General features: G+C 31.7%; 1 protein-coding gene across 1 annotated transcript; it reads right to left on the reverse strand.

Annotated features, from left to right (window-relative positions):
* Nucleotides 1-8,889: 8,889 nt before the first annotated feature.
* On the reverse strand, nt 8,890-11,823 carry HELRODRAFT_168730 (hypothetical protein; the record flags this gene model as incomplete). The annotated part of the gene is made up of 5 exons (XM_009014594.1): nt 8,890-9,100; nt 9,278-9,326; nt 9,526-9,655; nt 9,925-10,075; nt 11,567-11,823. The coding sequence occupies 5 exons, from the start codon at nt 11,821-11,823 to the stop codon at nt 8,890-8,892; spliced, it is 798 nt and encodes a 265-aa protein (XP_009012842.1).
* Between the last annotated feature and the right edge of the window lie 2,706 nt (nt 11,824-14,529).

A 14,529-nucleotide genomic window follows, 5' to 3' on the forward strand; every position in this document is an offset into this window, starting at 1 on the left:
TCTCTTTTTTGGTTGGTCGAAATAACGGGATGATGACGAAGATGGTGATGATGATGAGAACGACGATGATGGTTTGAATATTTTAATCCAAAGACTCCACTCAGTTAAGGAAATACTTATTTGAATAAAATACCACCTCTCTCTTTCTCTCTCTCTCTCTCTCTCTCTCTCTCTCTCTCTCTCTCTCTCTCTCTCTTTAAAAAATGTCATGCAGCTTTTCAAATTTGCATAATGCCTACATACTACACTGCAATAAAAGTTTTACACACACACGCACGCACGCACACACATGCACACACACACACACACACAACGAACACACACGCACACACACGCACACACGTTTTGATATTATGAATAATAATAATAATAATGATATAAACATCAAGGACATTACATCAATATTTAAGATGATGACGAAAATAATAATGATGCCGCTAGTGGTTTATTATTATTATTGTTATTATTATTATTATTATTATTATTATTACAATTAATTTTATTATTGTTATTATTAATACTACTACTATAATTTTTAACATTGAATAAATTAGTATAGCAATTATCTAGACTTGTTTTACATAAACATAAAGACGGGCAAGCTATAATCAGGGTAATTAAAATTAGAAGGTCTGACATTTAGATCGCTGACGTCATAATCATCGTCATCATCATCGTCATCGTCATCGTCATCATCATCCATCGTCGTCACCATTTTCACCATCATGGTCATCCTCATCATCATCTTCATCATCTTCATCATCATCGTCTTCGTCACCAACATAGTTATCACCGTCATCATCGTCGTCGTCATCATCATCATCATCAACCACAACCTCTGAATCAATTTTTTTGAAATTTGAATAAAGCAGAACTTTAGAATTCAAAAAGTGAAAATAAAAATAATTGTTAAACAAAAAAAAGACTAATTTGCATGACGAGTAATAATAATAATAAAACTTTTAAAACCACAAAAGTTACTAATATTTAAAAAGATACACACATACATTCAAACACACACACACACACTCACACAGACATACAAACACACACATATATATACAAACATACCTACAGATATACATTTACATACTAGAAATGCACCGAATAGTGAATTCGACCTAAAAGCCGAATACTAAACCCGCAATTTTGAAAAATAAATTTTTCTAAAATGAAAAACATGCTATTGTAAAAAAAACGGTCTATTAATCTCTAGCCAACGAAACGAAACGAAACGAAACGAAACGAAATTTTATTTGCTCCATAAAACTATTCTATATACAGATAATATTCAATCTCTCGTTTAAATTAACATGTTTTGACAGTTATGACAGCCAAAATTAAATTTTCCTCTTACAGTAATCGACAATCATTGGTCTGAATTTGAACAAAAAGTGATGGCACAAATAAAAGTTGAAATAACCGGCTATCCGTTCCTTTAAAATGGCCATAGTCGATGCCGAATCGAGGGTGACAATGATTGTTCTCTGGTGTCTTTTGGCATCTTTTAGTAGATGAGTTAGTAGTTGCGTGTGTTCAGCTACACCGTCAACCTTGGGGAAAAATCCTTTTTGTATGTTTTTATTGATTAAGTTGTTTTGATCAAGATATTTGTATATTCTATTGTTAATGAATGTTGAAAAGATTTTATAGAATACTGGTTGAAGTGTTATTGGCCTGAAATTTGATGGGTCGCTGGCGTCACTTTTTTTGTGAATTAAAGTTGTCAGACCTTTTCTCCAGCAGGAAGGGATCGACGATGTTTTCCAACATTCAACCAGTAACTGATGAAGGATTGTGCGGAGTATTGGGCATTTTTTCAATGGGCATGGACATGGATCATTCAAAATGTTGTGGAAAAACTCTTTACATTTTTCGACGTTAAACATAGGTAGCAAACTACACGTCGGTTTGAGTAGTTTTTCACACGTTGGCCAAAATTTATTTTTTAATTGGCTTGTGATGTCGAGTATTTTCCCAATTTTTGATGCTTTTGATGACGATATTTTTGCTCTTATTTGACGGCTTAACGTGATAATTTGTGTGTCGAAATTGTGGTTGTTACGGCCTAATAGTTTGAGTTGTTTTAGTTCTGATTTTAATTTGTTGGTTGGTTTGTCGGATTTTGTTGTTGAATTTGTTTTTTGTTTTAATGTGCCGTATGTTGATGCAAAATAATTGTATAGTAACTAATAATTGTATGTAATAATAACAATAATAATAATAATAATAATAATAATAACTTTTATATATAAAAATTCTTTACGGGAAATTTAAAAAAACACACAAACCATCCGCCATTGATGTTTTTTGTTGTTGATGTTGTTGTTGTTGTTATTGACGTTGTTGCTGATGTTGTTGTTGATGTTATCAATGTTGATGTTGTTGTTGTTGTTATTGATGTTGTTGTTGTTGATGTTGATGTTTTTGTTGTTGATGTTGATGATGTTATCAATGTTGTTGTTGTTGATGTTGTTGTTGATGTTGATGATGTTATTGATGTTGTTGTTGATGTTGTTGTTGATACTATACTGACAACCTCACCGAAACAACTGCACTTAATTCATGACATTAACTAGCATAACCAGCCTACATGAAATTGTTGGAACGTTGAAAAATTAAAACAATGTTTGATGTTGTCAAAGATATTCTTCTTATTATTATTATTATTATTATCATTTAATGTTATTATTATTTATTACTAATCATATTTATTTATTTATTATTGTATATTTTTATTATTTGTATTATTCACATTACATTATTCATTTATTATTATTATTAAAATAATTATGTGTTAAAATTACACTAATTGTGAAAGTTTAGGCATTCTTTGAATATTAAATGATAACATAATACATAAATCATAATAATTTTATTACTACTACTACTACCACCACTAAAACTACTACTACTACTACTACTACAACTACTACTACAACTACTACTATTACTACAACTACTACTACTACTACTACTACAACTACGTAACTGTCAATTAAAACAACAATAGCTACAACAACAACAATAATAATAATAATAAATAAACAAATTAGCCAACCTCGTTTTTTAATTAATTATAGTAAATGAATGTTTAGTTATAAAATCCTAAGTTAATTTATATTACTAATACTTACACATGAAGCGATCAACTAGATTTTGATGACAATGGCTATACTATGCAATCTTCATTAGAGAGAAGTTTATATATATGTATGTGTTTGTGTAAGTGTGTGTGTGTTTGTTTGTTTGTGTGTGCGTGTGTGTATGTGTGTGTGTTTGTCTGTGAATGTGTGTGTCTGTTTGTCTGTGTGTGCGTGTGTGTGTTTCTTATCATACTTTTATGAATTTTTCATAACTCAAAACTTTGACGAATGGTTTTGCATGTATGATATACTATATAAACATGCATACATACATACATACATATATATATATACATACATACATACATACATACATACATACATACATACATACATACATACATACATACATACATACATTTATTCATTCATTCATACATACATACACACACATACATTAACCGCCCGTATCAAATTTAATCAACTACATATGTTTCTTCTTTTGTGACTAAAAATTTAAACTTTTTGTCAACGTTATTGTTATTGATATTATTATAATTTTTATTATTATTAATGTTATTTGTTGTGTTAGATTAAAACAATGCCGTTCAAATAAACATCAATAATTTATTATATTCCAAAATTTGTTTTATATCATACATTTAATCAATGGATTCTTTAAGTAAGTTCAAATGTTTCGAGTTGATATGACTCAACATAGTCAGCATTAATACCATCGTCATCGTCATCATCATTAATATCATCATCATAATCATCATCAACAACATTATCCTCCTCATCATCATCAACAACAACATCATCATCATCACCAACAACTACATCATCATCATCATCAACAACAACATCATCATCATCACCAACAACTACATCATCATCATCATCATCAACAACAACAACATCATCGTCGTCATCATCATCAACAACAACAACATCATCATCAATATCTCCGTCATCATTACCGTCTCCATCATCGTCGTCGTCATCTCTTCGCATTTTTATTCATCTTATAGGACTTCCTAGCCCTTATGAGGAAGAACAGGTAAGCAAACAGCCTGAAAACCATCATTAGAAGAAGCAGAATCATGAAATCGAAGGTCGTGTTTTTCTGTTGTAATTATGAATTATGGTTGTTTTAATTGCTTTGACAATTATTTTATCATCATTATTAGTTTGTTATGGGTGTCGAGATAGCGCAATGGTTAAGCCTGTCCCATGCTATGTGTGTAACGCGTTGGTTCACGCGTATTTACATGGATGGATGAATGGATGGATGGATGGATGGATGGAAAAGTGAATAAGTTGATGAATGAATAGATAAATAGAGCAATGAATGAATGAGTATATGAATGAATAAAAGTAACTACCTCATCATATCCCAGAGATTTAATGATGTCTTGCCCATCCCTGAAACATCTGCCGGAACTGGCGCCATCCTCGAACTCTATCTCACAAGCTAATCAGGGTAAGACAAAAAAATTTAGTATTAACTTTTTATAAAACTTAAAATTTTAAATGAAAAATATTTCAAAAGTTATTATAAAAATTGCAAAATCAGGCGCTAAACTAAATCAATAAACTCCTAATTATAATAATTTATTCACAAACACTTACTAATATTAGTAACGTGCGACCATTGGTTGACGATGAGTATCTCATTTGAATACGTAAACCATGATACGTACTTTAACCATATAAAATATACAGGAATTGAGCTGATCAAAATGATTTTTACATATTTTTATTAAATAATTAATTAACTAATTAGTTAATTTGTTTGCTTATTTATTAAAATCGATTAAAAAATAATTCAAATCGTACACGACGTTCACGAAGAATCCACCAATCATGATGCAGGGAGTTATAAATAGCGGACCAATAGCAATGGCCATTGCAGTGTTATTAAAGGCAGTGGACAGAAGGTAGCCTGTGATTGGTTGATGAAATATGAATGGCTAATTTTGCGAAGTAATCAAGTATACATAACAAATTTATTTAATTAATACTGAAAATATAAGATAAAATTTATTAACATCATCAGAGCAATTTAGTTTAGGCTTTTGAGATTTTAAGTTTAATAATAATATGATGATGACTGTCATCATCATCATATCATCATTATCATCATCATCATCATAACATCATTAGCATCATAATCATAACTAACCGAAGGATACGGATACATTGCAGACCATGAAATTGCAGGCGAAACAAATGAAAAATGCCGTTACCGAATTGTAAAAGCCTGCAATCATTAGCATAATGTATTAATTTATTCATAAAATTTAATTTTACCAAGCCCACCGATTTGCATATATTATAAATTAGGAGCACTGGTTATTTGTAAATATTTACGCTTAACAATAGTTAGTAATTTAAAATAATTAGTTAATAAATTAGCATAAACTAATGAAGTAACACGTTAATAATTTATCAAATATGAATAAATTAACATAAGTTAACCTATAGTCCAGTACATCATGAGAGTGAATACCATTGGGAGAAGAGTGAACTGTGGTAACTAAAAATGTCATTCATTTATTTGGTTAGTTAATCTTTCTTTCTTTCAATTGTTTTTTACTATTTAATTATTCATTCATTCATTCGTTCGTTTATTCATCCATTTATTTTGTCCATTCGTTCGTTACTTCATTCATTTTTTTCCTTCGTTCCTTCGATTTTAATTATTCAATCATCTGTGCGTTATCGCCATCAACATTATTCTGGCATCATCATTCATTCGTTCATTCATTCATTCGTTTGTTCGTTCATTTATTCATTCATTTATTCATTTAATCATTCATTCTTCCATCATAATCATCATCATCCTTAATGTCATCATCGTCATCATCACCTCGACGATTGTTTTACACAAGAAGTAAACATCAGCTCTGTATACACCGTCATGATGTTCTTTTAGAAAAATTGGAAATTCCACCGGAAACAGCTGATTGTTTATAAATAGAAAGTGAAAGTTCACAAATAGAAAATGAAAGTTTATTAATAGAAAGTGAAACCGACGATGAGTATGTACTTTTTCAAATAACCATACTAATATCAGTAGCAACAACAACAGCAGTAATAGTATAATATTACAAAAATTATTTCTTCCAATGAAAATTTTAAAATAGCGCCTAACAAAAGCCGAAAATAAATTAGGACAGACCATAGATATTTTTAAAATTAAAAAAACAATTAGATACAAAACAAAAGAGAAATACTAAACAAGATATTTTTAAAATTAAAAAGACAATTAGTAACGAAACAGCCGCAAAAAATGGCAAACAACTGCCAACTTATTTTTCATTTCACACGGCAATACTAACCAGTACGACGTTGAAGATGAAGCCAAGGGTCATCTGCATCTGCATCAGAAAGAGTGCTCCGTTGATGTTAGTAACGCCCCGCTGGTTGTACGGTTGCTGCCAGTACACTAAACTAAAAATTAGGGAAAGAACCTGCCAGTGATTGATTGATTGATTGATTGGTTAATTGAGGACTGATTGATTGGGGACTGATTAATTGATTGGGGAGTGATTGATTGATTGATTGATTGATTGATTGATTGATTGATTGATTGATTGATTGATTGATTGATTGATTGATTGATTGATTGATTGATTGATTGATTGATTGATTGATTGATTGATTGATTGATTGATTGATTGATTGATTGATTGATTGATTGATTGATTGATTGATTGATTGATTGATTGATTGATTGATTGATTGATTGATTGATTGATTGATTGATTGATTGATTGATTGATTGATTGATTGAATGGATAAAATTTTAATAATAATATAAAAATTAACACAATATAATAATTATATAAATAATAATAATAATAATATAAATAATAATAATAATAATCATAATTTCATACGATGATCTGCATCAAACGAATCCTAAATACGGCCGGCTCTCTTAAATTGTTCAGAGCACACCTCCATAGTAATGTAAAAAATTGCTTGAACCATGAAGCTTTGTATCTGTGTGTATGTGTGTGTGTGTTTGTCTGTGTGTGTGTGTGTGTGTGTGTGTATGGCTATGTATATATGTACGTGATATTATTATAAATGTATTTGTATAAAAACCACTAACGGTGAGCTATTGAAGAATGAATCCTCTTCATACTGTTATAATTATGTTAAATTATGTTATAATTATGTTAACTCTACTAATATCACCACAACAACAATAACAGAAGCAACAACAGCAACAACAATAACAACAACAACAATGATAACAACAATAACAACAACAACAACAACGGCACTAACAATGGCTCCATCCTCGTTGAAGTTACTTCCGTCAATCAACCTTCGAACGTACTGCGCCTGCGCGGTTTTCGTGAACGCGTCACAAATGACGTCACTTTTGGCACGTGACTCAGCCTCGTGACCTGGTTCTATGGCCAAAACACGGACAAAATGGTCTGCCGGATTGTAATTAGGCGGGGTGGGGTAACCGCATCTGTGATAAAAAAAGAGATGTACCGGATGCTTGCTTTAATTCGGTTTGAATTTTTTTTATGATTTTTGTTTGTTGTGTTTTGTTTGTTTGTTTGTAGGTATGTGTGTATGTTTGTTTGATTGCATGTACGTTCCATAATTTGTTTATTATTGATGATGATGATGATAATTGTAATGACGACGACGACGATGATAATCACGATGAAGATTTGAAAATTCAGAGAGGAACCTTTTAAAAAACTCCGAAGTAGCAACTGCCGGTCCGATGTATGCCACTCTACCTTCGCTAATCAAAAGCAATCTGCAATCATCATTATTACCTTCAATATCGTCATCATCATCGCCATCATCATCATCATCATCATCATCATCATCATCATCATCATCATCATCATCATGACCAACCTGTCGAACAGCTCGTACAGCTGACTAGATGGCTGATGGATGGTGCATATGATCGATCTACGTTCCACGACAAAACAAAAATTAATAATAATAATGATAATAATAATAACAATAACAAAAATAAGAATGACCTTCCCCTACTCGCCATAGCCTTCAAGGTCATCAGAATGTTGTACGCCATGTAGGAATCTAAACCGGAAGTGGGCTCGTCCAAAAATAATAACGGCGGATTTGTCAAGAGCTAAAAATGGCGGGAAAATTTTTTAAAAATTGTCGCGATGAGCTTGCCAAAAGCTAATTTTAACGGGAAAATTTGAAATATAAAAAGTTTCATAGCAGGAAAATTGTTCACAACAATGAAAGTTTGCTATAAAATTCAGTTTTTTGGCAGGAAGATTGACAAACTTGGATGTAGGTTGACATTATCTGACCTAAATAGGGTTAGTAGTAACCCAAGTAGCCTTTCGACCTAGAAAAAAAAACATTTGAACTAGTAAAAAAACATTTTGAGCTAAGGTACCTCCGAGGCGAAGGCTAATCTTTTTTTCTCGCCCCCACTGATGCCCTTGATCCTGCCGGGACTGCCAATGAGAACGTCGGCACATTTGTGGAGACCCATTTCTTGCATCACCTCGTCCACACGATCCTCGCGAATTTCTTTCGGGATATCTCGATCCATCCTTAGCTGAGACTACGTGTGTGTGTGTGTGTGTGTGTGTGTGTGTGTGTGTGTGTGTGTGTGTGTGTGTGTGTGTGTGTGTGTGTAAAAATTTATACATCTCAATTCAACAGTAAATCAATCAATCAATCTGCGTTATCAATAATTATGAATAATAGTACTTATAAGTGAATATCAAAATTTATCACATCCCTATTTCATTTCCCTAGGTTTCCTAATTAATCTCTAATTCACCCCAACAGCCTTTACCTGAAACCAGAGATGTTCCTTGACGGTGATGGTGGGCAAGAATATATCTTCCTGTTGAACGTAACCCGACAAGCTGGGCATGGCCTTTCCTATTAAGCCCCCGTTCACTCTGACGTCACCTGACACTAATAAATTTCCTCTATTGCGATAAGTCAGAACGTTCAGGAGAGTGGTCTTCCCTGACCCACTTTCATGTGATTTGATTGGATGGTGGATTGATAAATGAAATATGATTGGTTGTTGATTAGCGTGAATGAATTGATTGTCGGCGTGTGACACAATTTCGTGAGATATGATTGGTTGTTTATTTATTATTGGTGAATTAATATGCACAGAAAAAGAAAACTTAGATCAGCGGACCGACCTCGCCCCCATGACGGCCAATATTGTCCCGGGTTCAACCACACCACTGACTGAAAGATTACGAATTTTTAAATAATAAAAATTTTATTAATCATAGTGATAATTATTATCAATATTGAAATTATAATAATATTATATTATATTATATTATAAGATAATAAAATGAATAAAAAAATATGTTATCAATCAGAATCAAGGATTTTCGAAGAAATAACATTGGTGAAAAAAATTTCCCATCTTTCCCCTAACCATTTTTAAGAATTTGCTTAAGATCCGGATCATCGTCGCTAGGATTGTTGGGGGAATTTTTCAAATCCTCATCATCACCACCAACTGAACCTGAGTTTTTGTTCCGCTTCCACAAATTCAACTTCTCCTTCTGAATAATTTAATATAATCGACAAATTACGCTGACTAAATTACTTTTAATAAGAATTAAAAGCTGCTTAATCGGGCAACGTCAAAACTTGGGGCAAATTGATCTGGCCCTTTTAACCGATTACATAAGTAACGGTTAAAGGGTTAGAATGTTCGATATTACGATGTAATATAAATGTGCGATACATACGCTTAAATCATCACCACCGCCGTTATCATCATCATCATTACCACCATCGCCATCATCACCATCATCATCATCATCACAACCTTAACTGGAGCATACACATTGATGTGATCCCATGTTAGTGTTATCCTCTCGACGACGTCTGCGAAACTCATTCGATGTAGGACGTTCAACTTCTGAAACAGAGGTGTATAAATGGTCCCGTACGTCGTCGATGCCCTTACCGATTGTCGTCTGCGATTTTTTAAAAATTAAATGTAGATTTTTATGCGCTTAACTTTATGATAATTCACGATTAAGGGTTTTTTTGCAAGGATTAATTGAACAATATCATCAAAGGCATCTAAACGAACCAAAGTTAAACAAACGAATGAACAAACGAGCAATATTCATATATAAAAACAAATACATATATATATATATATATATATATATATATATATATATATATATATATATATATGTGTGTGTGTGTGTGTGTGTGTGTGTGTATGTATGTATATACGTGTGTGTGTGTGTGTGTGCGTGTGTGTGTGCAAACGTAGGCAAATATTTAAAAACTAATCAGCCATCGTTATAAAGCAATTTGAAATGCATTCAAATGCAGCGGTATGTATGTATCTAAGTATGTGTCTGTATGTGTATGTGTGTCTGTTTATGTATGTTTGTGTATGTGTGTGCGTGTGTGTGCGCGCGCATCCAAGAACGAATGCTGAAAATTTGTAAACAAATAAATTTGTAAGTTTTTTGAAGTCCATGAATGGAGTAAAAATTTAATCAATATTTAACTAATAAATAATTAAATTTCACATTTATTTGTGTGTTTGTGTAGGCGAACCTATGTATGTGTGTATGTATGTATAAATAGGTATGTGTGCATTTGTGTTTGATATGTGTGTGTGTGTGTATCATACACACATTCATTCAATTTTTAATTCATTCATTAATTCATTCACTAATTCATTTATTCATTCATGACTCATTCATTCGTTCGTTTGTTCATTCATTGATTGATATTGTCATCTTTTTTAAGACTTGTTCAAAATTGTTGTTTGAGTGATTAGCAGTTGAGGTCTCAGAGAGGTTAAGAGAGAAAATTACTGTTAATGACGATTAGTAATAATAATAATAATAATTATTAGTAGTAATAATAATATTAAAATATATTGAATTTTAAATTTATATAGCACCAATTATAATTGCTTCTCATCAGCGCCCTTCTCGTAGAAATTGCTAAGGGATAGCATGTTGAAAGTTATGTGTGTAAATGTATGTATGTATAAATAGGAATGTGTGCATTTGTGTTTGACGTGTGTGTGTGTATCATCTAGGATCATGATCACTAGAAGTTACAAAATAGGTATGTCTTTAGACCAGGGCTCAGCAAACTTTTTGCTGTGAGGGCCGCAAATTTTTTCGACCCGGGGGAGAATTTTTTAAGATTTGATTTTTGGTCATAATGTCTGGCTTCGCGGGCCGCATAAAATAGCTTTGCTGCCCACCCCTGCTTTAAACGTTTTTCTAAAACTCAGCTAATGCTAAGTTAGGAAAACGTAACTGCAAAATCTCTATCTGCTGTTTCCACATTCCGATCTCTAACATACAACGTGTTTGAATCAGCAGACCTTAGACCCTATATACATAGAAATATATATATGTGTGTGTGTGTGTTTGTGTGTGTGCCTGTGTGTGAATTATTTGATTGAAAAAAGCGCATAGCAAAACCTTGTTCCCAAATTAATCACATCCATATCTGATTTCCTATTGGCCGTGAGAGAAAATCGTCTACTCTGATTGGCCAATGACTGTTGAATTAATGACGGCCGACGTCGTTCGCTAGCCAATCCCGTTCGAGATGCGGAGTCAACGCCCCGTCCATCTATAAAGTCATCATCGTCGTATAGTTGCTCCGTGAAAGGAACTGGAAATGTTTTGCTGGTTGTCATGTGCAGAGGAATTCGTTCCTCTTGTTCTTTCATCATTATTATGGTTGTTGTTGTTGTTGCGGTTGCTGTTGTTGTTGAGTGTGTTATTGAGTTTGTTGTTGTTGCCGGTGTTGAGTTTGTTTTTAAGTTTGTTGTTGTTCCTGTTGAATTCGTTGTTAGGTTTGTTGCTGTTGATTTTGTTGTTAAGTCGGTTGTTGCTGTTGTTAAATCTGTTGTTGTTGTTGTTAAGTTTGTTGTTGTTGTTGTTGGTTGTGGTGATTTTGAGATAAGAAATTTTTCTAAATGTTCTTCAGAAAATTGTTCGTCAGCAGATGTCAGGTCGACTGTTTGTTTTTCTTTCGTCTCGGGTACATTTACCTCTGGAGTCCTCACTGTGTTTTCTGATTTTACGAACTTTAATAGTTATATTAATAATAATAACAATAATAATAATAACAACAATAATAATAAAAACAACAATAATAATAATAATAATGCTGATGATGATAATAATAACAACAATAATGAACCACTAAATTCTTTTCAGTATCGAGGTTCTTCTTATCATCGTTGTCAGACATTATAAGAGTAAATAACTTAGAAATTAACAATAATAAAATAAGTTATATTATTATTATTATTGTTGTTATTATTTTAAATTTCTTTTTATGTAATTATTATCATAATTATTATTATTACAATACATTTTGAATTTAGTTAGAACGACAAAAACTTGTAATTCTTTTTGCAAAACCAAAATTATATATTGCCCAATCCAGGTATACAAAATTTTTTTTTATCACTTTTCCTCTCTTTCTCTCTGTTTTCTCCTCTCTCTCTCTTTCTCTTTCTCTATTTATATATATTATATATATATATATATATATTATATATATATATATATATATATATTATATATATATATATATATATATGTATAAATATTCAGACAAACAATGTAAGTATGTATGTATGTATACATGAATCTATGTGTGTATTTATGTGTCCACCTGCTTATGTGCGTGCGTGTGTGTGTGTGTATGTATGTGTGCGTGCGTGCGTGTGTGTGTGTGTGTATGTGGTGTAATTTTTTAATTAAACAGACGCCATTATCGACGAACTTAGAACTCATCTCTGCATGGTGTTGGTTTTCTGATCATCTGTTTTTAAAATTTCAATAATAACTTTCTTATTATTATTCTTATTGCTTTTATTATTATAGTATAATTATTATTTAAAAACAATATAGTTATATTAATAAATATAATATAATTATTTAAAAATAAAATGTCGGTCGTATTAACAACAGATTAAATCAAATTTTTATTCAAACATTAATTGTACGATAATAAAAACAAGAAACATTGACCGAAAAATCAATAATAATCAATAATAATAATAAAATAATAATTCACAACAGTAACAAGAAAGGGTAAGAGTGTTAATATTATGGCTTTGAAAAACAATTATCTAATTGCACATGTAAGCAAAATAAATTAAGGAAAATAAAATATATATACACCAATTTATTCACTAAATGATAAATTAATCGATTGACTGATTAACTAATTAATGAACTTATTAATTAATTAATCAATCAATCAATTGATTAATTAATTAATTAATTAATGATTGTTTCTCGTGAAATATTTAAAAAAAGAGTGAGAGACAAAAATAAAAATGAAATGCAGGGATTGAAGTGCTAGGGATGAAACAAAAAAAATGCGAATCGTACGAAAAAATAAAGTGAATGAATGAATGAACGAATGAATGAATGAATAAACAAATAAAAGCAAAACTAACGAACGAACGAATGAAACAAACCGACAAATCATTCAAAAACAAATGAATGAATGAATCAATCAATCAATCAATCAACCAATTAATCAATCAATCAACCAACCAACAAACAAACAAAGAATGAACGAACAAATGAATAAGAAATTGAATAAAAAATTGAACGAACGAATAATTAAACGAACAAACAAATGAATTAATGAACAAACGAACGATAGAATGAAAAAAGTAAATGAACGAATGAAAGAAAGAAGGAATAAAATTATACAAAGAATGAAAGAAAGAAAAGAAAGAATAAATGAGTCAAATATTAAAATTTGATGAATAATTCATTTATACCGCCATATTTTGAAATAATATTACTAAAACGATAAATTACTGTATATATATAATATTATATATATATATATAATATATATATCATATATATATCTGTACTGCAGAGGGCTGAAAGAGCTATGGTGAGGATGATGTGTGGGGTTAAAGTGAAGGATAGGAGGAGTAGTACAGAGCTGATGTCAATGATGGGACTGAATGAGGACATTGTGACATTGATAAGGAGATCGAGATTGCGGTGGTATGGACATGTGTTGAGAAGGGATGAAAGGGTCGGGATTAGGCGAGCGTTGGAGTTCGAGGTTGAAGGAGTGGTAGGAAGGGGTCGTCCGCGATTGGGATGGAGAGAGCAGGTGGAGAAGGACAGGGTGAAAGCGGGGTTGCGTGATACTGAGGCGAGTGACAGATGTGGATGGAGTCGAGGGGTATTTCGGTTTCATCATAGGTAGCCAAACGGCAACCCCCGATCTCGGGGAAAATGCCGTCTAAACGTGTGTTGTTGTTGTTGTATATATCATATATATATCATATATATATATATAATATATATATATCATATATATATATATAATATATATATATATGTGTGTGTTGGTGTGTGTGTGTGTGAACGTGTGTGTGTTCGTCTGT

This window comes from Helobdella robusta, assembly GCF_000326865.2.
Source record: "Helobdella robusta unplaced genomic scaffold HELROscaffold_14, whole genome shotgun sequence".
In the NCBI taxonomy this organism is placed as follows: Eukaryota; Metazoa; Annelida; class Clitellata; order Rhynchobdellida; family Glossiphoniidae; genus Helobdella; species Helobdella robusta.